Source organism: Zootoca vivipara, chromosome 12 (assembly GCF_963506605.1).
Source record: "Zootoca vivipara chromosome 12, rZooViv1.1, whole genome shotgun sequence".
Classification (NCBI taxonomy): domain Eukaryota; kingdom Metazoa; phylum Chordata; class Lepidosauria; order Squamata; family Lacertidae; genus Zootoca; species Zootoca vivipara.
The window spans coordinates 36708190-36733037 of NC_083287.1; the positions used below are offsets into that span (position 1 = coordinate 36708190).

Consider the following 24848-nt stretch of genomic DNA (forward strand, 5'->3'; position numbering starts at 1 on the left):
GGACCAGTGACAAGACAGAAGATGGCCCTTTGTTATAGTTGTGAGATTGAAGCAGAAAACACTCTCTAGTTTGGTATTTAACAACTTTGTGTTATAGACATGAAGTACTGTGATTTCTGAATAGTGTTCATGCAACCAAGAAAGCAAGAAAGAGTGAAGTTTACATCAAATGTTCTTTCTAAGCAACAATTCTTATTGTCACACATGAAACACTCAAGCATCGTGCCTGATTCAGATAACTGAAGAGATAGCAGCATATCGCCGCAAACGCGAGGTCAGTACATATGTCTTCATCTAAAACAGCCTGAGCAAGCTAATGGCAGTGTCGAACACTGTCCACATGCAAACCTTCAGTTCAAATTGCCTAGAAGTGAAAGATTAAGAGAGTGAACATTTTTTTAAGGGTATCTTGAATAAAGCTAAGCTGCTCTGTGTCTTCTCAGGGCCTGGGATGGAAAGCCCATGAATGTCACCAAGAGTTCCATGGTTGAAGACAGGCAGGGTAAGAAATGTCCTAAATAAATATTCTTTGCACAGAGAGGAAACACTTTACCTCACTGTGGCACTGACCGCATTTGGGCATTCGTTGTCAGCTTCAGGCAAGTGCTACAAACCACAGCCACATTCTCCTCCCTCACCACTTCCCTCCTCCCACTGCATGAAGCTTCAGGTCAAATATCCTGGCTTGAATTAAGCCAGAGTTCCCTGTTATGTCTGAACTAGGGAAACCTGGATTAATGTCAGAATATTCTACAGAACTGGATAAATTAGGATAGGCTATTGCACATTAGCTTGAAATACACTTCCATTCCATTGGGTGGAAAAGCACAGGCTTCTATTCCACAACACATGGCTTTAATCTGAAGCATAATAAAGGGCTGAGATTAATAATATGCATGAATGGAATACAGGAAGCATAAATCACACTTCTTGTGTTTCCACTTTTGATTAGCATCGGAAAGGAAGGAACCCCAATCCTATTTCTATCTGAATTACCCAGCAAAGGGACTGGTTTTGAAGTGTTACAGGGTTTCCCTGAAAATATAGGGAAGAATCATTTTGTTTCTGAGATAGTTTTAAAATTTGCCCTCTGTAGACAGTTGCATACTTTCCCCGTATCAAGCTTAGTTAGTTTTATTTTCATGTTTTAAACGTTCAGGTAAACCAAATTATGCATCTTGTAGGTGGATTTTTTTTTAAATGAGCCTCTCAAAATATACAGGAAGTTGTTCAAGTATTCAGACAGTGCTGACCAGGATACTAAAAACTCTACTAGAGCTAAACATCTGCAATAAATGTTCATCATTTCAAAATGAACTAAACACGACAGAACAAGAAATCAATAGCTTTTCAAATCAAACATTTCACAATCTGTTCCAATTAACCTTCATGCTGCAGTAGAATATATTTACCTGACATGCCCCTTTGTTGTTTTGAGCCATGCTTCGGGCCCATTAAGCACTACAAAATTAGGAAGTCTCACCAGATATCATTGTTTGTCATTTATATTAATGACATTCAGATGTCCTGACTTAAAAATTAAGGGGGGGAAATCAGCTGGGACGTTCATACAGTTGTGTTCACACTCATTTTCAAGTTATAAAAACATGAACTTCCTTAGTGTACATATTTTTAAAGCCTAGAGGAAGTCAGAACCTAAATGAGAAACAACAAAGCAAAAGTTTGACAGACACACAACCTTCAGAGAAGGTGGAGGGGCAAAAATTGTTTAATAGAGAGGAGGGCCATAGCTCAGTGGTAGAGCATTTGCTTTGCATGGAGGGGCCCCCATGTTCAATCTCTGGCATCTCCAGGTAGGAATGGGAGAGACCCCTGTCTGAAATCCTGGGTAGCTGCTGCCATTCAGAGTAGACAATACTGAGCTAGATGGAACAATGGTCAGACTCAATATAAGGAAGCTTCCTGTGTTATGAGAACACCACTTATTGAACCAAGATAAGACAAACATTCCTCCATCAAGCAGGAAAGAAGAATTTAATTAGAAAGCTAGCTACTGAACCTGACAGATGTTAGGACTGCACACTTAGGTGGAAATAAGCCTCACTGAACTCAGGTTGGACAAACTGAATAGAGTTCCTGATTGCATAGGGCTACACACTCATAACAGCCCCCTTTTGTAAATTCATCTGAACGTGTGAATGACGGGTGTGTGGTCAAAGGAATGTTGTGCTGGCTAGTATAGTCTCAGTCCCCCTTACACACACTGTGAATTGTCGTGAAAGGGCAATCATCCTTCATATAATTTCCTAGGACAATGTTCGATTCAGTTGTGCCATTTTGTTCTTGCCACTTAAGATATTTGGAGCACTTCATACCTTTACCGTTTTTTGTTGTCAGTAACACCACCTTGGTTCATACCTCACCCTTTTCAAAGATAGTTACAATTGCACATAACACCTGGATATTTTGACTAACATTGACAACACCACTAGTGCAGATTAAATGCTGGTATTTTTTAAATTAATTGTAGATTTGTAAGGGGGATCACAGGGTCATCTAGTCCAACCCCCTGCAATGCAGGAATCTCAGCTGAAGTATCCATGACAGATGAACACCCACCATCTGCTTAAAAACCTCCAGTGAAGCAGTTTTGCTGCAGGTGTAGTTCTGTACGTTCTCAGGCAGGAAGACGACATGGCACAGGAATTGCAGGTCACTGCAGCAGCTCCCTCATCATCCATGTCTCTTGGTCCTACACACACTGAGACAGCACTCTGGGTTCCCCCCCCCAAAAAAAAAAAACCTCCTCCACTAAACAACCACTAATTCATCATCTTTAATTAACCAAATTTATTAATGTTTTTTTTTCACTGTCCCTACTCTGAGTAAAACTTAGCTGAATACCATCCTGTGCCTCATTAAGATAATATTCTCTGCAAGGCTAAAAAAAGGAACACTACAAAAGATGATTTAGCTAGATTACCACACATAAACTTATTTCGCTGCCTTTAGTGAACATATGAAAGTTCTCGAACATCTGTGTGCCATCTTTTCCCCCTGCTCTACTCGAATTCCTTGTAAAACAAAACAAAACCTTTCACTAGGATGCAACTAGTGTTCATGACGAGTTGCATCCTAGTCAAAGGAATAAGCAACTCAGGCTGTACTTTGAGATTTACAGGACTTGATCAAAGAGTAATGCAGATGTGAAATTTAGATTGTGTTAGGCAATGAAGCAGTTTCTGCATGATGCATAAAAAGCAGTAAATTATTTATGAGCCTAGTACAACAAATCATTAAAAATTAAACTGCAACTGATGCTATAGGTGAAATAATTGAATAAACAAGTAAACTTTTATACATGCATACAAATATGCAGGCAGGCAGCAGTTAGGAGCCATTAAGGCAACCTTTGCCCAGTTGTTGTTCTCCACAGTTACCATGGCTGTGCTGGCTGCAACTGACGGGAGTTGTATTTCCAAACAACTGGAGGGCGCCTGGTTGGGGAAGGCTGAATTAGAGTGAACAGAAGGCCTTCCCTCTTCACTTGGTGCAAGTTACTTGCACTCTTGAGCATGAGTAACTTGTATCAAGGCAAGAGGCAGGCTTTCTGTTTTAATGAAGTGTAGCAAGTGCCCACTTTGGCCACACATTCACAGGAAACAATGTAGGATGTGAACTAAATGATCACAGATTTAGGCAGACCGTGATTCTCCTGCTCAGGGCAGCACTTTTCATTAGGCCAAAAGCAGTTTGATCATTTTAGTAGCACTCCAAGAAAGCTGAATATTAATGTATCGCCATACTCCAAATTCTCCAGGGAGCTACCACTGAGAAGGCTCTGTCATGCATCAGCAAGGCAACTCCTAGTGCAACCAGGTGACCCACAACCAGGCAACCTCCTGCTGATCATCGGACCCAAGGTGGTTGATACTGGAGAAGGTGCTGCTCCTTCCTCCTTCCCATGACACCCCACCAAGAGTGCAATCAGTGGGGCCAAGAAGGGTCAGCAGCAGGAAAGGACCAAGGAAGGCCCTAGCATCCCTCCTCAGGTGGAAAGGCCACTCTTCCCAGGAACTGGAGCACCTGCCACTGGGGCAAGTCAAATGGACCTACCCCAAGTAGTTAAACAGTGTTTCCATTATCAAAACAACAAAAAGGGTATCACAAATAATTGAATACAGCTCCACCCCCCAGTAAATTCAAATTTTTATTGCTCATACGGATATGTCTGTCTATCTTGGAACATCAGGATTCCATGTGTGAGAGGAAAAACAGCAATGTGTGTTGTCTGAACTAACCCTTGGTGCTCACACCATTGCGCCTTTATTTTAGAATAATGGATCCCATTATTGCTAAGAATAATGTTCATCGCATGGGCAAAAGAATTCACAGCTTACCTGACTTTGCAATTCACTTTGTTGTTTCAATCGAAGGTTTTCGGGTGTGTCTGCCACTGTAGTAAAGGACTGCTTTGGGTAGTGTCTAGAAGAAGAAAAATAGTAATGGAATTACTTTGGAGGTAAGTACGTTTGGTGCTGGATTTATGCACAAAGTAAGCTACAGTTTAAGGCTGCAGATTATGACAGTCCTCTTTTTTTATAAAAGAAAACCCCCACTAAATTTGAAGTTTTATGTAACTGGTTAAAAAATAAATAGGTTTATTGCAAGATATACCGTATTTTTCATTCCATAAGATGCACTTTTTTCCTCCTAAAAAGTAAGAGGAAATAGAGGAAATGTGTGGTCCCTGGAGCCGAATTGCCCAGGGGCCAAAGGCAGATCATGCTTTTTTTAAAAAAAAAAGAAAGAGCTAAAGGCTAACATGAGGGAAAGAGAGTGTTGAAAGGACCCGCTCAGCAGCTGATTGCAAGAGATCGGGGAGGGAGATAAGGGAGCTAGTCGCCCAGGCCTCAATTGTCTGCAGAGAGAGGCTGCTTGTTTCCCCAGCTACATGTGACTGGCTGATTAGATTATCTGTCTGGAAACTGTAGAAATGGGTCCCTTTCCTTTCCTAGAGAAGCTGCAGAACTGTGAGTTGAACCCCATAAAAACAGGATTTTTCCCTTTGCAAGGTAAGCTCAACAACTTTGAGCTGATCCTCAAAAATGGAGCTTTCCCCCTTTGCAAAAAATATGCACAACTGTGAGCTGCCCCGCCCCCAAAATGGGGCTTTTCCCATTTGCAAAAAAAGCTGCACAACTTTGAGCTGATCCTTTAAAAAATGGAGCTTTCCCCCTTTGCAAAAGAAGCTTCCTCAAATATTTAATGGGGGGGGAAGGGACCTAGGCCTCCAGGAGTTGGCTGTTATGCCTAGGACAATTCAAGAAAGCAAAATATATATTTTTTCTTGTTTTCCTACTCTAAAAACTAGGTGCGTCTTATGGTCATGTGCATCCTATGGAGCGAAAAGGGGGGGGCTTTAGTTAGGTTTTTAGTTGCATCATCACCTATGTATATATGCAAATATAAAACTACTTTTTCACTGTCCTTTCTGTTAGAATCATACACATTTTGGAGGTAATGCTATGGGGCCTCTTAAAATTGGCATGGCTTAGAGCAGACATCCCCAAACTGTGGCCCTCCAGATGTTTTGGCCTACAGCTCCCAAGATCCCTAGCTAAGAGGACCAGTGGTCAGGGATGATGGGAATTGTAATCCAAAACATCTGGAGGGCCGAAGGTTGGGGGTGCCTGGCTTAGAGCCTCAGCATGTCTGTTATGAGCCTTGTGTTATCAGCTGTGCTTCAGTCTCAAGGGGACTTGCAAACTGAAGTTTCCTTTCCTCGAATTGCATCTTGCCTCCAGTGGTCTCTATAGAGGACAGCAGGGACACTGGCTCCTATGCAGCAGCCTATGATATAGAGCAAACTGTGTATCTGTGCATGAGCAAGAGACTCCAGAGTTCTCAGTTCTTGCAAAGAACACTGCTGCACAGGAGAAAGGAACAGCTAGGGTTGGCCCATATCTTCAAAAATAAAATATTTATGACTCTTTAGATCTTAGTGTGGTTATTCTTCAATTTCAAACTTGTACAGAACATGAAATGCCTTCATTTAAAAACACGCCCCTTCTTTAGAATACTGGTGCAGCATCAATACAATATACACACTTCTTCACTGTGGAATCTATGGATTGTTGCCAGTGGTCCAGGAGTTGAACAAGAAAGCTGCAACATAACAGTTGCTCAGCCCTTGGGGTTCTCTGGGGAAGTGAGCGGTACAGGGACAGACCTTCCAGTCAAACAAACTGATCCAGATTCTATAACATCTTAGACATCTTGAGATTAGAGGAGAGCTATGCTATCGGGCAGGGGAGGCGAGGAGATTTAAAGGCAGCTTTTTCTCACTGCAAGCTGACTATGGCAACCCACTGAGTGCTGGTTGGCATGCAGCAATCCTGGCAAGGACTAGTTGCTCCAAGTAAAAATGCTGCAGGTCAATCAGGAAGAAGTTGTCTGTGCAGGTTTTTCTATCCAGGCAACCTTTGTGAGTCTCCCACTAAAATGGTCACCTCCAGGGCCGGCTCTAAGGGAAGGCTGGGTGGCGTGGGCGCCAGGGGGGCACAGTGTGGCAGAGCCGCGCTGCGCCCGCCCACCAGCCGCGGTGAGAAACGGGGCAGGGGGGTGCCGGAGCGATCTCCGCACCACGGCGCCAGGGCGCCCGACATGCTAAAGATGGCCCTGCTGACCTCTCTTCAGTTGCTACCCACACCTGTTTCTAGTTTCTTGCTTTCACCAAGTTCAAGCCATTCTATCTGCCTTGGTGCCTCTTGGGTGCCATCCTCCCCTTTATTTATCCATTTCTTGTGAATCTGCCTTTGACAGGTGATGACCCTTATTTCCTGCTGCTAGAGTAATCTCATGAGCTACAGCCTAAATTTTGGATCTTGGTTCTGCTCGTAGGTGTGCCTTTTGGCTTGACAACGAAACACTGATTAACTGCCCTGAGCCTTGGCTTATTAGTTTTATTTCCGGGAGTGAGCAAGCAAAATGCTCAAACCATAATTTTGTAAATATACAACAACCATTACGAAACCACCAGTTAAGCCTCCGGTAAACTCATTCAAGGGAAAATGAACCTGAATACATGCTGCCCCCCTGGGTTCTTGCTACTCAGAGAATTTGAACACGGGTGACTTGTTTTCAAAAGCATGCAAGCACATGTTATAGCAGGCACCATTTTAGAAGTGTGTGTGTGTGTCTGTAGTGTGTGTGTGTGTGTCATAGCTGCCAAGTTATCCCTTATTTTAAGGGATTTTCCCTTATGCTGAATAGGCTTCCTCACGAGAAAAGGGAAAACTTGGCAGCTATGGTGTGTGTGTGTGTGTGTGTGTGTGACACGCACGCACACACACACACACACACACACCCCATGGAATATCTCTACCTATGCACTCTTCCTCCAGGTTCTTACATTAAAATTAACCATTATATTTTTCCCCCTACCTTCTTTATTTGGGATTTCTGAATCAGTTACAACAGGGGTAGGCAGCCTAAGGCCCGTGGGCCACACGCAGCCCATGGGGGTCGTTAAAGCACCCCACGAGTCGCCCCCAAACTGAGCCACCTGCTCAGCAAGTCCCCACGTGCTGCACTAAACCAGCACAGTGCAGTGTGGGGCATTGCTTCTGCGGCGCAGGAAATTGCGTCTGCGCAGATGCAGACACCAGAAATCACGGGCACGTGGGCGACCCAGTCCACGGAGGGATCTCCGCTGGGGTAAACCGGCCCAGGTGAGGTAAACCTTGCCGACCCCTGAGTTAAAATGTTAATTCAGCCTTCCCCAACCTTGTATTCTCCAGATGTTTAGGACTACAACTCCCATTAACCTCAGCCAGCAGAGATTTACTGACTAGGGCTGAAGGGAGTTGTAGTCTAATTAGCTTGGGAAAGACTGGGCTAACTGATGAATCAGGTAACGGTTGCAGCCATAATATGCACCCATAGGATTTTACTCCAGGAGCTAACGAACTAGTGAATCTTAAAGTATCTCTCAGGATATGAATGAGCAGGGGGTGGGGGTGTTGTTCATGAAAGGGTGAGTGGAAATGCTAGAAAATAGACACAACCATGTAAATTGGGAGAGAGACAGAAGCAAATATGTACAAAGTTAAAGGAAATCAGTACCGTTCCCAAAAGCTTTTAAATCCAGGGTTTAATTGCTCACATAGCTAGTGCCATCTGAATGAGGATAAAAACCTACTAGGGTTTGGCTTGCGCTACCTAGAATGGTTGCTACATGGTATGAATGATATGGTTTGGGGCAAGTAACCTTTCGTTCCTGGTGAGCACACAGGTCACAAAGCCTCAATTTGCATACAGACTGAGCCACCCCTATTGAGCAGTATACAAAGGGTTCCTGGCATTACGCAGGGCCTCCAGCTCCCCCAAAGGTCAAGACTATTAGTGCCAGTAATGTCAGCATATTGGCTTACATAAGTGGAAAATGTACTCAGCAAAAGATGTGCTACAAAGAACAGCAACCTACTCAGCATCTCTTCCTCAGTTTGAAACAATCTATGCCTGTCACACATTAAATGTTAAATACTGAGTCATGTTCTGGTTGTACAGCATTGCACATTCACAAACGTGTGAACTGACAGTTTTTATAGGTTTCCCCACTCCCACCTGCTCAGTTCTTTTCTGAATTACCTATATTAAAAAAAATGAAACAAAACAGTTTGCCACACATACTTGTTTGTTGAAGCAAGCGCACTGTCAGGGCTTTATTTATAAATCTTCTCAGGATCTTAAGCTCCAGTCGGAAAGAACAGAGACTCAATTTGCTAATGTAAAAGCTGTATGACATTTAGGTGTCAAGTTTTGTGTTGTTTTCCCCCCTCCCTTTTTGCCTCCTGGCATCCCAATTAGTCATCACATATTTGTTGCAAGCAAACAAGTTCAACCTCACATCAATGCACGCGCTGCAGTACAGTGTCCCTGTAGAAGAACTGGAGCATTATTCACTACAGACAAATGGGAAAGTTCCATGCTGTCTATAGTTCAGCTACTGGAAATAATCTAGTGATTTAACACAAACAGAAATGGTACAGTGGTGGTCAGCCTGGATAGCTCAGATAGTTGGAGCGTGGTGCTGATAACGCCACGGTTGCAGGTTCAATCCCCTTATGAGACAGCTGCATAGTCCTGCATGGCAAGGGGTTGGGCTAGATCAGGGGTCAGCAAACTTTTTAGCAGGGGGCCGGTCCACTGTCCCTCAGACCTTGTGGGGGGCCGGACTATATTTTGAAAAAAATATATGAATGAATTCCTATGCCCCACAAAGAACCCAGAGATGCATTTTAAATAAAAGGACACATTCTACTCATGTAAAAACACCAGGCAGGTCCCACAAATAGCCCAGAGATGCTTTTAAATAAAAGGACACATTCTACTCAAGTAAAAACATGCTGATTCCGGGCCATCTGGGGGCCGGATTTAGAAGGCAATTGGGCCACATTCGGCCCCCGGGCCATAGTTTGGGGACCCCTGGGCTAGATGATCCTCGGGCATAGCTGCCAAGTCTCCCGTTTCCCCCGGGAAATCCCCGTTTTTCCAGCTGTTCCTAGCTGAAAAAACGGATTTTTTTTGTTTTTTCCCGGTTTATTCTGGTGCGACGGCCATTTTGGAACTGGGCGGAGCATGCTCAGAAGCGACTTTTGATGCTGCTCTGCCCAGTTCCAAAATGGCTGCAGTGCGACTTCTGGCGCGGTGGCCATTTTGGAACTGGGCAAAGCAGAATCAAAAGTCACTTCTGAGCATGCTCTGCCCAGTTCCAAAATGGCGGCAGCGCTACTTCCGGTCTGCTATTTCCGGCCCGGTCCCTTATTTCTCTGACAGCAACTTGGCAGGTATGCTCGGGGTCCCTTCCAATGTAGATGACTCTACAGTTCTATGACAACACTTAGATGACTTTGAAATATTATAGGAACTAATATGTGTAGGCAAACGTAACAAATGAAGGAATCCTCCAGAAAACAACTGCAAAGAGAAAAACACATGTCCTCAGGGCCGGCTCCAGGTAGAGTCCCGGTGGTGTGGGGCGCCAGGGCGCCGGGCCAGTAGGCAGGGTGCTGTGCGGCGAAGCCACGCGGAAGCCACGCTGCGCCCTGCGAGGGCGGGGGCGCCGGAGCAATCTCCGCCCCTCAGCACCAGGGCGCCCGACCTGCTCGAGACTGCCCTGCATGTCCTTCACTACTTCTGTTAGTAAAGAGTGTTGCAAGTATTAAATGTTTATTAGGCCTTACAATAACAGTGCATAGCATGAATACATTCAACCAAATATATGGGAAAACTCCCTAAGAACTACACAGCAAATCAAAACACATGCAACCTCTGTCAAGTTGATGCCACTCTGACTGGTTACTAAGTGACATCTCCATACACACCCACTTGGGTACTTGACTAAGACTGAAAACAGAATTAACTCTTAGATTGCAAACCGAACCATCTCTGCTGTTGCACTTCCAAAATGCCCTACTACAGCGGTTTTCAACCAGTGTGCCGTGGCACCCTGGGGTGCCTTGAATGATGGTCAGGGGTGCCATGGGCAACACTGGCCTCTGTCCCTCATTCCTTCCCTACCTTCCTCTGATGCCCTCTCACGTCTCTGCCTCCCTTGCACAGCTGTTTATTGCAGCAGCTCTGGCTACAAGCTCCCCAGGTGAATGGTGCCTCTGGGGCTGCCCAGGGGGTGTTTCCCAAGCCCCTGTGGGGCAGTGTAGAAGGCACTTCTCTTTGGGGCGGGGGTGGGGGACAGCTCAGAAACCAGCAGCAGCAGCTGCAGCTGCCCAAAGGACTCCCAAGGAGAGTGGAGCAGAGAGGAGGCTGAGGAAACACTCCACAAGGGAGGGTGTTCGAAAAGGGGTGAGTGGCTGCCAGCTCTGCAGGCAAGGGGTGACATAACTGGGCTCCTGAGCCCCTCAGGGGTTCTGCAGAAAGAATATAGTTTGTCAAGGCAGCTGTGGACCCCAAAAGGTTGAAAACCTCTGCCCTACTATATTATGCCCTAGCTTTGTAAGGGAAAAGCTTGGGCAGTTTTTATTTTGCTGTGTGCTGGACATGAAGCTCTCTTTAAAGTTAGAATTTCTCTTTGAAGTTCAACTGATGTGCTTTCCGCTGTGTACTCTGCTCTTTGAAGTTCACCATCAAAATATTTCTGATAGTAGAAAATTTGTAAGATGAGTTTTGAAACTAGAGGATGCTGTGTACACGATGCTAGACAACTAGCAGCAAATAATTAGCATCTAACTAACCCTTGTTTAATTAGATTGAGAACAAGCAGGATGAGAGGGGGGTTATAATTCTGCAGAATTAAATAAACAAATACACCTCGCTCTCTCTTTTTCAGAAGCGGAATATGCAAACACCATGTTAAAATTGAGGCTGCTTTTTGTAGTGACAGAGCAAATGAAAGGTTGCAAAGCAAGCCCAATCTATTTAAAAAAAGGAATCGGCACTGAGCACAATAAAAATAGTTATCTTGCTTGCTTTTACTTATGTGCTAAAATTTAAATGTTGCAACTAAATATTCATAAAAAGGAAAGCTAATTATTCTTGCTTTTTGTGTTTTCAGTAAAACAATAGGGAAGAAGAGGGAAGTAAACACATATTTTTATTCAGTACTAGAATTGTATTGATTTCTTATCTTACAGCACCAGTATTATTATTATTATTATTATTATTATTATTATTATTATTATTATTATTTTAAAAAAACCTCCTCAAACACTGTTGTAAACAATAACAATACATAGATTTTGAAGTCACATCAGCAGTAGCAGAATTTGTTGTTGTTTGTGGTTGGTGGGAGCAGTGGGGGGGAGCAAGAAGAGACCAGATAAAGGCCCAGCTCAAGAAGCAGGGAAAAATGAAAAGAAATAATTTCCCACCTACTTTCATCTCTTGTGATTTTTCTCTGTATCCTATATTTAATAAAATATGTAAACCACTAAACATGGTGCTTTTAAAACAGTATTTCAGTTTAAAAAGATACTGCCTAATTCCATAGCACAGCATCTCATAAGACTGGTTCATCCACAAGCTGTTGTTATACATCATGTTTCTTGCAAGAGAGACAAGACTTCATGTTGGGCCAAAAATCACGAATGCAGACATCAGTGTTACTATGGACTAGACCAGGCATCCCCAAACTTCGGCCCTCCAGATGTTTTGGACTACAATTCCCATCATCCCTGACCACTGGTCCTGTTAGCTAGGGATCATGGGAGTTGTAGGCCAAAACATCTGGAGGGCCACAGTTTGGGGATGCCTGGACTAGACTCCCTCTCTTCACTGTATGGAGCAATTACAAGAGTTCTGGTAGTGGTGGTGTGCTTTTGTGTGTACACATGTGTAAGCAGTTTTTGAAAGTGGTTTTACTCACTATCCTCACCTGAATGCCCATGTTTTGTGTGCTTGTCATTTCACAAAAGGATTGTCTAATCCTGCTGGTTATGTCATCCACAGAAGTGTCTTTCCTTGATTTTCTTTGAAGAAGGGGAGGTTACATTTTCATAGCTAACAGAAATCGTGTTGTTTTAATAATTCACATTTGATATGCTATTTCTAAAGGAATATATAATCTGCAATTTATAAACCACAACTGTTATGCTGATAAAGAGCAGCCTGTGAGTGGATACAATTCTGGTTTGTTTTTCTAAATTAGCAATGTAAACCAGATTGTGCTATTTTGAGGCAAACTTTGATGCCATTCAATTGAGTTTAACAGCCATTGTCCAATGCATCCTTTACGTCACATCATTCCAGCACATTCCGAGGGGGAGGGACACGGCCCCTGCAGCTGCTTGCAACTTTTTCGTGTGATGGGCACTTTTCTCAACAGGATGACCTAGAGTAATGCAAGATCCAGTTCATCTAGAAAAGAATATGCAGCCACAAGGAACAGTAACATAAACCTGTTCTGCTGCCACCACCAAATTGCATTTTTAAAAACAGGGTAAAGAACACGAATGTGAGTGACGAAGTGAATAAACAACCAACAAAAATAATTGAAGTTTTTTTTTTCAATTAAATGGACAGAATAGCAGCACACAAAGAATTATTGCACATTTCTAAGAGGGTAGAAGGGACGCGGGTGGCGCTGTGGGTTAAACCACAGAGCCTAGGACTTGCCGATCAGAAGGTCGGCGGTTTGAATCCCCGCGACGGGGTGAGCTCCCGTTGCTCGGTCCCAGCTCCTGCCAACCTAGCAGCTCGAAAGCACGTCAAAGTGCAAGTAGATAAATAGGTACCACTACAGCGGGAAGGTAAACGGCATTTCCGTGCACTGCTCTGGTTTGCCAGAAGCGGCTTTGTCATGCTGGCCACATGACCTGGAAGCTGTATGCCGGCTTCTTCGGTCAGTAAAGCGAGATGAGCGCACAACCCCAGAGTCGTCCGTGACTGGACCTAATGGTCAGGGGTCCCTTTACCCTTTACCTTTAAAAGGGTAGAAAGTAAACGAGAAGAAGAATAGGCATTTAGTTCAATGACTTTAACTGTGTATTTGAATCCCATGGTTGAGTTTCTCCACATGTCTTTTTATATTGCTTAATTTACCAAAAGAAAGCATACAGGGCCAGCCCTACCATTAGGGAGAGTGAAGCAGCTACAGTTGCTGCTGGGGATGGGGAGCAGCAGTGGCAGAACACAGAGACGGTGTGCCAGACACCTTACCCCTGAGCTAGACTTCCTGCCCACAGGTGTGGTGTGGGATTCTGTCCCATCCCCAGTGTTGGAGTGAGCTTCAAATGTCAGTCTACTTGGTGTCAGTAGTACATGGAAAGTAGGTGGCACAACAGGTCCCCAATCCTCACTCAAAATCACCTTCTGCAGCTTTGAAAGTGACAATTTTCAGTGGTCCCAATCTGGATCAGAGCCGCATAACTGCTGGTTTGGAGTTGGGGTGTTTTTAATAAGACCTAGAAAAATCCATGTACAGAATTCAGATACAGAATAGCATCTAGTCTGAGGCAGGAAGCTTCCTCACACCACTGGTCCATCTAACCTAGCATTGGCTCCCCAAGGCTTCAAGCAGGAGTTCTTTCCATCCCTACCTGGAGATACCACAGACTCAACCTGGGATGTTCTGCATGCAAACTACTGAACTACTGAATTACTACTGAACTACTACTGAACTGCGGCTGACCCTTAGTCTTAGTAAAAGAGGTTGGTGAGGGGACTGTGCCAAAAGCTTCATAGAAAATATTGGTGTGGAAGGTGTCCCCAAGCTTCACAGAACTGGAACATGCTACCCCTAAGATTGTTTCAAAGTTTGGAGCTTGGCCCTCTGTCCATAGCATTCATTATACTGTAGACAATAAAATGTGCTAGCAGCGTATCTTTTTGGTGCATGTTCTAGTAATTCCTGCTGTGCTCAACACAAAGGAAAGTTTCCCAAATGAGAAACAGTTGCTTTAAAAGGGTGTGCACCCACTTTCTAAACTAGCAGTAGACTGTTCTAGAGAGCGATGACGGTCTTCTGGAAGTTTCAGAGAGCTCAATTCTGCCAGCTGACATTCCCAGACTGGCGCTAATGCCAACGCTCCATTAAATTGTATTCTCATAAAACCTTTCAAAAGGTCACCTTGCAAGTTCCCACAATAAGCCTGCGGCTGGGAAGAGTTGCTTTTACATTAAGAACTCCTGGGCACTTGTAATGGAGTCCATAAACTCCAGCTACCAAGTTTTATTATTTATTTTCTATTTATTTGATTAGCTGTGTCATACTCTATCCTGTGGGCTGAGAGCAGCTGGCATCAGTTTTTATTTTTACTTTTATTATATTTTCATAGAATTTATCGTCTCCTAAAGCAATTCAAATCATTCATATATATGCATATACACACAAACACACAGAGACTCTTACAAAATAGAAAGCATACCAGGGAAAGAGAATGGAAGGAAAAGGAGAAGAGGGAGATCAGTTCTTCAAAGCCTCGTGTTTATTACTTTTGCCCCCCAATGAGCTAACAATCTAAGCAATTACAGCAGGGTGGTCCAATGTGCAACTCTCAGGCCTTTCTTGGCAGCCCTCAACAACATTTGACACCATTCCCCAGCCCTTGCGCTGCCTTCCCATAGCTGGGTAAGGTAGGAGCTGGTTTGGGGAAGGAGGCGTGAGGGTTCTGACAGGGTCCCAGAGTCCTCCTCCCCACTCCTACCTAAAGCCAAGTTGGTGCTTTTCCAGCTGTGGGAAGAAGGTGGGAGGGCTCTAGGAGATTCAACTCCTAGATGATCTTCAAGGCCCCTTCCAACTCATCTATGTAGATGGTACTGATTGCCAGCTGGCTACTTGGAAAGTGAAATAGTAGCTTCAGTTGCATGAATTCCACATGTGTCTATACCTGAACCCGAAAAATCTGGGCCTTAGGTCTACCCCTGTGCCATCCAACTCCAAAGCAGTGGTGAAGCCTGAACTCATCACAACATAAGATACCATAATACGGTATGTCCACATTGCCTAAATAACACATCTGTTTAGGGTACAGTCCTTAAGAGTTGCATTTTCTTGGTATTTTGGAACTTGAGCAAATATAGCAAGCCCTTAACACAACATGTTAAAACTGAAAGTTGTTTTTATTTCTGTTTTGTTGTTGTTAATTGATCAAATAATAATAATAATTTTAATAATAATTTATTATTTCTACCCCGCCCATATGGAGGACTAAGCAAAACAAAATTGGCATGGTTTGTTGCAAGGCTGGCTGTTTTCTCATTACAATAGGGCAAACCCATGGCTGCAAAAAGGTCTGAAAGCAAAATACATAAAGGGTTTAGGGATGTACATGTGTATATCAGTAATTTTCTTTGGACAGAACTTGGGGGTTAACTTCAAAATGGAAATTTCCAAAATGAAAGGTACAAATATCCATGCCACAACATTTTCTTGACCCTTGGACACTCACCTAGAGCAAATAATATCTGTGCTGCCTATTGCTATTCCCACAGCAAGAATGGAAATCTGACAATGAGTGAAATTTGGAGACGTGTGACCTTGTCAAACTTGGCAGTGTAATGACTCACCGCACAGCTCTCTCTGCTCCTGTTCTAACACTGGCAGCATTTATATTTTTGCATGAGTGACACCTTTATATGATGGAAGAATTAGTAAAGATTTGGGAAGACTATCCATGTTCTGAGCCATTCTCATTCTTCATTTAGAAAAAACAAATATTTTGGGGAAGGATTGTTTCAGGCAAAAGCAATTCCCTATCATTGCCTCTGTCTATTTGAAGACCTGGTGTCATTAAATAAACTGGCAGAAACAGGAAATCAAGCCACACATGTTTTGTGTAAAAGGACAGGCCTGCTTTTCTAAACTGTGATTACTTCCAAGTGACATCTCCTATACAACGAAACATCAACTCCTTATTTTGCATAAAGCAACAGTTAATCACATCAAATACACATTCTCTCCCTGCCAGTGAGGGCAAGAATAGATTTATAGATCAGTACATGCCATTCATTGATTAATGCATCATAAGAGTCCCTAGGGGAGTGTCACAGATCTGATATCCAAGTTTTCCATTTGCATGTGGACTTGGCTTTTTGAGAGTTACCAGTTAATTATTTCAGCCAGCTTTCCAGTTTAAATGCACTGAGTTACCTCAACTGTCGTTTCAGATAGTACCAAAAAAACCCAGATATTTAATTCCTATGATTCAATTGATATACAGTGGTGCCTCGCTAGACGAAATTAATTCGTTCCACGGGTCTTTTCTTATAGCGAAAAATTCGTCTAGCGAATCCCATAGGAATGCATTGAATTTTTTTCGAATTTTTTTTTGCCCATAGGAACGCATTAATTGAATTTCAATGCATTCCTATGGGAAACCGCGATTCGCTAGACGAATTTTTCGTAAAACGCATTCGTCTAGCGAGGCAAGCTCCTCTCGAAAAATCCTTTCGTTAAGCGGAAATTTCGTTAAGCAGGGCATTCGTTAAGCGAGGCACCACTATAGTCTGAATACTCGTGTCTCTCAAATAATACCTTCCCCCCACCCCCCAAAATGGAGTTAAGCACAACAAAATTTTATTTCTCCAATTTGTAGACCACTCTTTGTCACATGAGGTGTCTTGGGCTTCCCTTTAATATTAAATTGTTCATCTCCGCGCCCCAGTTACCTAATGAGAGAGATACTGAGGGCCAGTCAGGGCATAAAAGGGAGACAGCTCATTCCAGAACTGCTTGTCCTCAAAGGTTTTCTGGTGCTTAGGTATTCTTGATTCTCCACATATTTTGGTATTAGTAGAGTTTCCTTAATCATTTGCCAATTTTAAAATATTTGTTACAAAGTCAAATAAAAGCTTCCAAAATCCTTCCAGACTCCAGTCTTTCCTTTTGATCTGGAATGTTTCTAGTTTTTAAAGATGTGTTTCCCATGATCTAATGCACAATGTGGAACTGCCATTTTCCCCTAGTAAAATGAGCCTCTTGGTGACATCACCATTCATCTCCCCCACTCCCTCCCTGGCTTCATGAGACAAGCTGTATGGTGGTCCATAGATCTTTGTCCCTCTCTACTAGGAAAGAGCAACAGCATGGAGAAAGGGAGGGAGCGAACAAGCTCTCCTTCTACATAGGAGTAACATAAGCAAGAGTGGCCCATCGCCACAATGCTGAGTCCAACCAGGTACAGAACTTGGGTGTGCATTCAAGACCAACCAGCTGAATACAGAAGGATTCTTTATATCACCTTAGCATACAACACATCATTTTTTGTCTCAGTTTCTACTATTATTCATTTCTAATATAAGGGGAAGGGTAGAGAAGAGACAGAATGAACAGCTAGAAGAAAAAGAATGTATATGTGACCTCTTCAGACCACAAATGATCAATCCTATCTCAGTGCCAAAGGCTACCTACTGGTAGGAAAGAAAGTCAAACAAACAAGCACGCAAAAAGATTCTGGCTTCCACAAGAAACCTAGAGGAGTCTCCATGTCAAAAGCAATATAGCACTCATGAGCTAGAATGCATATCAGTTACTGAATGTGACAGATACAGAAAGCCATCTTGACACCATTGGTTTGCAAGCAATGAGCTTATTTTATATATTTCTTGCTAACAAATGCCTCTGCACAACATTTCTTCTTATATCATTTTAACGGTGCATTAAATATTATTTAATTTTGATCTCGTCTTTCTCCATTCTAGAGACTCAAGGCAGATTGCAAACTCAGTAAGTGCAGCCCAAGTCAAAATGCACTCAGTTGCCAGAGGCCTTAAAAACATTATAAAACCTATGGGTGATAGCCAATGTCAGCTACTCAGAGTAGGCCTACACATTTAGCATTGCTAATAATGTTTCCCGATTTACCAGAGATGTGAATGCCAAATCAGCAGTTTTTTCAGAAATAAAGTAGGTGCTATATAAATGCGAATAATATATAATGTAAAGCAGCCTTGTTGTTGTTTTCAATATTAAGAAGTAGTCTATGGAACCTGGCTAGGATAGTCATTTGCACATCTAATAAAGAGGGCAGAAGAGAATACAGATTTGTATAAAATGTGTATATGCTAAGTGAGAGAAGGGGGCAATAGAAATTTAGAAATAATTTAAATAGGAAGACCATTGTATGGAAGACTATGGCCAGGTGAACTATGTGCCTGCTCCAAGTTCTGGGAAACTTCGAGCACCCTGCTCTCCCTTAATATTTATTACATTTACACAACAGCTTCCACCACCACCCCGCCCGGCAGGAGCTCAATATGGTACTCATAGTTTTCTGCTCCCCATTTTATCCTCACAAAATCCCTGAGAGATAGGTTAGGCTCAGAAACAGAAACTGAACCAAGGTAACCCAGTCAAAACAAAATAAAAAAATTCTTCCAGTAGCACCTTAGAGACCAACTAAGTTTGTCATGGGTATGAGCTTTCGTGTGCATGCACACTTCTTCAGATACACTGAAACAGAACTCACCAGACCCTTATGTATAGTCTGAGGGTGGGGAGGGGTATTACTCAGAAGGGTGGTTGTTTTGACTGCGTCAGACCAACATGGCTACCTACCAGGGCCGGCTCGCCCATTGACTCCAGTGGCGCGGGGCGCCGGGGCGCTCAGGGGGGCGCTGAGGGGCACTGGGGGTGCTGAGGGGCGCCCCAGCAAGTGGAGGAGCTGCGCGGCAGCCTCCCTTTTCCCTCCACCAGTCGCGCCGCTCAGGATCTCCGCTCAGGGAGGTAAGTGAGCGGAGCAGGGGCACTAGGACCCTGTTCCACTCTGCAGTGCCAGGGTCATCCCTCACCCTGGCGCTGCATTTCATTGGCGTTCCTGTTGGTGGGAAGGCTCGGGTGCCTTCCCACAGTCTAGGACTCTCCCCGCTGCCCTGCTGGCTCCGCGGGGCCGGGACACCGGGCCTCTCTGCAGGCCGCACTCTCCCTTCCCAGTCCTGTGGCTCTCGGCTCAGCCGAGGCGTCGCCCCAAGGCCTTCCGGCTCGGGGGAGAGGGAAGGCCTTCCGGCTTCTCCTCCAGGGAAGGTAAGAGCTTTCCTTTTTTTAAAAAATGGAGGGGAAGAGCTGGAGGTGCAGAGTTTTTTTTAAAAAAAGAGTGGGGATGGGGGGTGCCCAAGGGATCCCTGCACCAGGGCACCCGATGTGCTAAAGACGGCCCTGCTACCTACCTGTAACAAGGTAACCTAGTGAGCTCCATAGCTGAGTGGGAATTAATACCCTGGTGTCCAACACTCTAACCATTATGCCACGCTGGCTCTCTTATAGTTGTTTATATCAACCAAACAGCCCCTCAAATAAAGTAAGCCTAGGACACACAGCCACCCCAATTCTGGCAATTCTGGCATATACTATTCTAAAAATGTCCTATAAAGAAATGCCTAGGATACAGTGCCTATGCTGTTTAGGATATACATCTATACAGATCCATATTTTATTCAACACAGTCTATATGTATAAAACTACCCCACAATGGCAATCTACGAGTTTGGCAGGAGAACTGATTATTTTTCAATTCTAACTATCCCCTTGCAAAGTGCATTAGTTACACGTTTATATATTTACCAAATATTTTATTTATTTATTTATTCATTCATTCATTCATTCATTATTGTGCCTAACATTTGCTCCTCTGCGATCTCTAAGCTTTCCTCAGTAAAAAACAATCAAACAATCAAAACCCCTTCATTGATAGGAATCAGCTACCACTAATACTTCCAAGCTATATCTAGGAAAACTGGATTCCTCTTGCCAGAAGAGAGTTGGAGGCCACTGCCACATATGTGCCTATGGCTGTTGCAGGTCCTAATGAAGGGTCCATGAAATCATTGGAGCCAAATAAAATTCTTGTTGATTTTTTATTACAATATTTATATCCCACTCTGGAGATTTTCAGGATGGCTTACAATTAAAAACATCATAAACAATCAAAAAAATCATAAACAATAAAGTTAGCATCACTACTAAAAAAACAAAGAAAAGGCAAATAAAAGACAAGACTGGTGGCACTAAACCAGTTTCTTAAGAATTGTACAGTACAAGCAACATGTCACTAGTTCCACCCATACCCCCGATTCCTGGAGTAGATTTTCAATGCTTTTTATTTTTTGTGTAAATCCTGTTGCTATAAAATATGCTGTAGGAATGCTACTTAGAAGTAGGTCTCATTCAGTTCAATGAGTTTTCCACCCTGGGTGAAACTCAATCAAGACAAGAGGTACTATTAGCAGGTGATTCATCTGCCCAGTTGATCCACAGAGGGAATGCTTATGAACTTTAATACATGCAAGTTTCCATTAGCAGCTGTAAAACAAATCTCTCTGTTCCCTTCTTGTCACTTTCATATTGCGCTCCTTTATAACAGTATAAAACACTGTCTCTAAAACACTGAGGTGCCATGTGCCTTGATGGAACTGCATTTAAAAGAAATAGTAACACAATCAATCCATATGTGAAGAATTGTGGTTGGGGGTAGAGGTTTCCTACTATTGGCCATTTATTCCAGCAGTTGCTTCACTGTCTACTGCATGAGCTTCCCTACTGGGCATTGTTTCAACAATGCAAGTAGTCATCAGCAGCATTACAGTTTCATGGAAACAGAACACTACTTCGCACACATTTACAGTAAACTCTCAATGGGTTTCATTTCCCCCCTTAGCAATAGTGCTAACAGCTACTATCCAACTGAATAAGATTCACTCAGCAGTTCATCGTATGCAGCCAACCATGTTTTGGTCCATTAATTTTTCACATTGGTCAGAAGCCAATATGTCTCCACTACTCATTTTTAACAAGTGAGTGTGAGAAGCAGGATTGCCAATCAACCAGGAAAAGACTGGTCCAGCTGGGGCTGGGGGCTGGGGAGAGAGCGTAGAAAGGAAAAAGGAAAAAGCACCAATTACAGGAAGGAAGAAAACAGCACTCTATGGCACTCCTACTTTACTGCTCCTGCTGTTATTTTAATTTTAATGTATTGTTTCTTTGCTTCTTAATTTGTATTCTCACTTTCCACTACCCTGGGCTTTTAACACAACCAATGCTTAAGCACTGTCATCTGAGACAAACAGCCACTCCAACAAGCTGCAGCGATAGTGTGAGAGTCGGAAGGAGGTTTCATTTCATCAGCTGTGCTAAAATACCAACTCCATTGGACCCCTTGTGCCCCTGAATGGTTTCCATTCCATCTAGTCATTATAAGTTGTAGCCAATAAAGTCCTCCTCAGAGTAGACCCTAAGTTAGTTGTGTTCTTTAATTTCAATAGGTGTGCCAAGGGAGACCAAGAGGAAGAGATGAGTCCAGCTGGTGAAAAGACACAGATGTATCCCTCTCCTGCTGCGAAAATCTCCCCACCCTCCTGGTTTCTCAGAACCAGGAGAGGCATGAAAAGGGCAGAGGAAAGGTTGGCTTCATGCAGTTGCTTGGGGGAAACCCTGGAGAGGAGAGGACTTAGGCAGTTGTCAGTCTCAGCAACTGCTTCATGAGCGCACGACCTGCTGGAGATGAGTTGCTATGCTCATTAGGCCTGACACTCCTGTGCAGATCCTGTTTTTGCTGATACTGTAAAGAGTTAATTCCAACTTGCTTGGTGTGATTTACTGCTGGCTCCTGTCATCCACACCTTCAAAGCTCTATTCAGGAAGGAGGCTGTCCAGTGCTGAGCAGCCTCCCACCCACCCAAGGAGATATCTACCTCTGTTTAGATCCCACATAGCAATTGAAATACTGTAATGCAACTATTAAATTAAAATAGTTTAAAATAGATTAAAAATACCTTACATAATACAGCTAATTTTAATGCTGTTCTATGCAACCATAAATCATCATTTTAATTTCATTTTGTTAACTAATGAATCTGTTAGTTTGCATTTACTAATGAAGACCACTGGCACCTCAGCCCTTCCCCTACCCGCTGCACAAGTCATGTGTTGCTGAAGATGTAGCATTAGTGGTTTTTCAAGTGGTTTACCTTACAAGCTTTTTCACTTTTCTCCAGCATGTTAAAAATCCTACTGATATGACTAATGAATCAGCCACATAACTCCTATTCTATACACTTAAACTGTAATCAGCTCAGATAAATATTCTGTTTCCATAGTGATTACTTTACATTTCAATGCTCCCTGGGATAAATCAAACAGAGAAATCCTTTGACAGAAGTAGTGATATGACAAACAGGTAGGATTTCAAGAAGGCGTACTATCTGCCTAACATTAAAACCATTTAAAATATTCTGGAAACATCCAGAGCAAATAAAGGAGGTTGTGTGATAGCTCTTTTGCAAGTCAGGGATTGCTGTCCTTTCGGTAGCAGTTTGATCCACAGGACTGATCATTTACCCCCATGCAATAAAAGGCACAGAGTACTGGTTTCTGCATAGGAAACCTCTGTTAACAAATCAGAAACAGACCAGGGTGGTGTTTTTTTCCTGGATGGATAGCAATCCTATGCAAGTCTACTTCAAAATGGTCTGGGCCTCTCCATTATTCTCCATTTATTTCTTTGTTTATCAAAGGAGGCTCTTGTCACATCTTTACACTGCAGCATCCCCTTCTACTAAAAGGCACTGAACTACAAGTCCCATTGTCCTTAGCAGAGAACACCAGCAGCCAGGATTGTGGACTTCTAGTCAACCTGCATGACCCAAGACAGAAGAAGGTACTGCAAGCGTCTCTCGAGTTTTGAAAGAAGCAAGTACTGTAAGAGGGATGAAGGGAAGATCACTGCTTGCTACCCTGTGCTGACCCCCAAGAAGGCTTGTGCAGAGCTTGTCTGAGGCCAGGGTAGGAGTCTTGTTAGAATAAAGTTATAAACTAAAACAAAAAAGCAGGGGCCCTCCAGCCAGCTTAGACCTCCAAGGCCTAGGGCAAGTGTACCCAGCTACCACTCCCTCTGCACAGGCCTGCTGCTAAACACACAGTCTAAACTGAAAAATAAAATGTAAAAGGCAAATGAACACAGATATTTCCTTCAATCAATTCCCCTCTCCAGAGCTGCTGATTCAAACTATGATAGGAGGCACTATTAGATGTCTTGGGCTCACAGCATCCAACTTCTAATGGTCAAGGTCCCTTCACACACACCCCAATAAAATATTTGAGGGGGCCAGGCATCCCCCAAAGTTGATGGGCTCTGCCATTCAAATGGTGTGCTTGCACAGAGTCTTGTGATCGATTATGCAGGGTGGGGATTACCTCCGCCCCCCAAGAAAATAATATTTTTATTTAAGTTGGCACCCCTGCTTGGGCTAGTCACCACCTCAGCTTGTTCTCAATATGTCACCCTGGACAGGGAAACATGTACAGCTTCCATCAAATCTGTTCACCCTTTTACCCCCAAATTGACCCTTTTCGACAGGAGCAAATGACAGACATTCCTTCACATTTGTGGGGAAGCAGAGCTACTTTTCAGAATAATATTGTAAGGGAATAAAATTTTAAAAAATCCTTCCAGTAGCACCTTAGAGACCAACTAAGTTTGTCATTGGTATGAGCTTTCGTGTGCATGCACACTTCTTCAGATACAAAGAAAGGGAATGTCTGTCTACTTTCCATCACCAACTATATGGGTGGCCCAATAGCCACAGGGATACAATGTATGTCTGCATATAGAGATATGCAGCTCCTACAGGGATCCTTGCAATACACAAGCACTCCCTCTCTATATTCATTTTCTCTCTCTCTCTCTCTCTCTCTCTCTCTCTCTCACACACACACACACACACACACACACACACACACACCCCACCTGCTACCATGACTGCCATTTTGCTAATGAACAACTACTGTTTTAGTCATCAAATTAATATTACTTCCATATGCGGGTGCCTTCCTTTGCAAGCTACAGTATACCTGTCGGGGTAAGCAGCCTGGAGGCAAGCTAAAGGCAGAACCAGAAAGCAGGCAAGTCTACACGATGCCCAGCTGGTGCCTGAGCGATTTACTTAGACAGGAGCCATACCAAAATTTCTGAGTGGAACCCTATTTGTCCCTCGTGCTACCTAATGTCTGCAGATCTGGTAGGAAAAATACTCCTCTGGCCAATGGTTGTGAAGCACAGCAATCAATAACAGAGTAGGTGGGAGGGGTACATTTCCCCCCCCCCTTTTGAGGGCTGCACTCCTTCAGGAGCAATTGGTCAAGGACTGTATGCTGGCAATCTGAAAAGAAGGCAGTACACTCCTCATTCTCTATCTTTCTGCCATCCGCTGCTATCCTCCTCCTTCCTTGTCTCCTACATGAAATGAGACCAAGGGTCAGAGGCTGTTCACCTCTGCCTTAGAGAAACTCCCATATTGCAATGGCAATCATTCCACAAGGACTAGAGCTGCCTGAAGAGTTCTGATAGGGAAGGGTGCCACTGCCATATTTCAACTGTTCCTCAGGAAGCAAAGTGCTGAGGTCTGCAGTCTAACTCCATTGAAAGCAAGCAGATGTA

At 43.5% G+C, this 24848-nt stretch overlaps 1 protein-coding gene across 3 annotated transcripts in view; it reads right to left on the minus strand.

The window, feature by feature from the left end:
- NEBL (nebulette) overlaps positions 1-24848 on the minus strand; it is a 144053-nt gene that overhangs the window by 85723 nt on the left and 33482 nt on the right. For all 3 annotated transcript variants that reach the window (XM_035130429.2, XM_035130430.2, XM_060280819.1), the window contains exon 3: positions 4362-4446. In XM_035130429.2, the coding sequence (XP_034986320.1) occupies positions 4362-4446 (85 nt within the window). The remainder of the gene's footprint in view (positions 1-4361; positions 4447-24848) is intronic.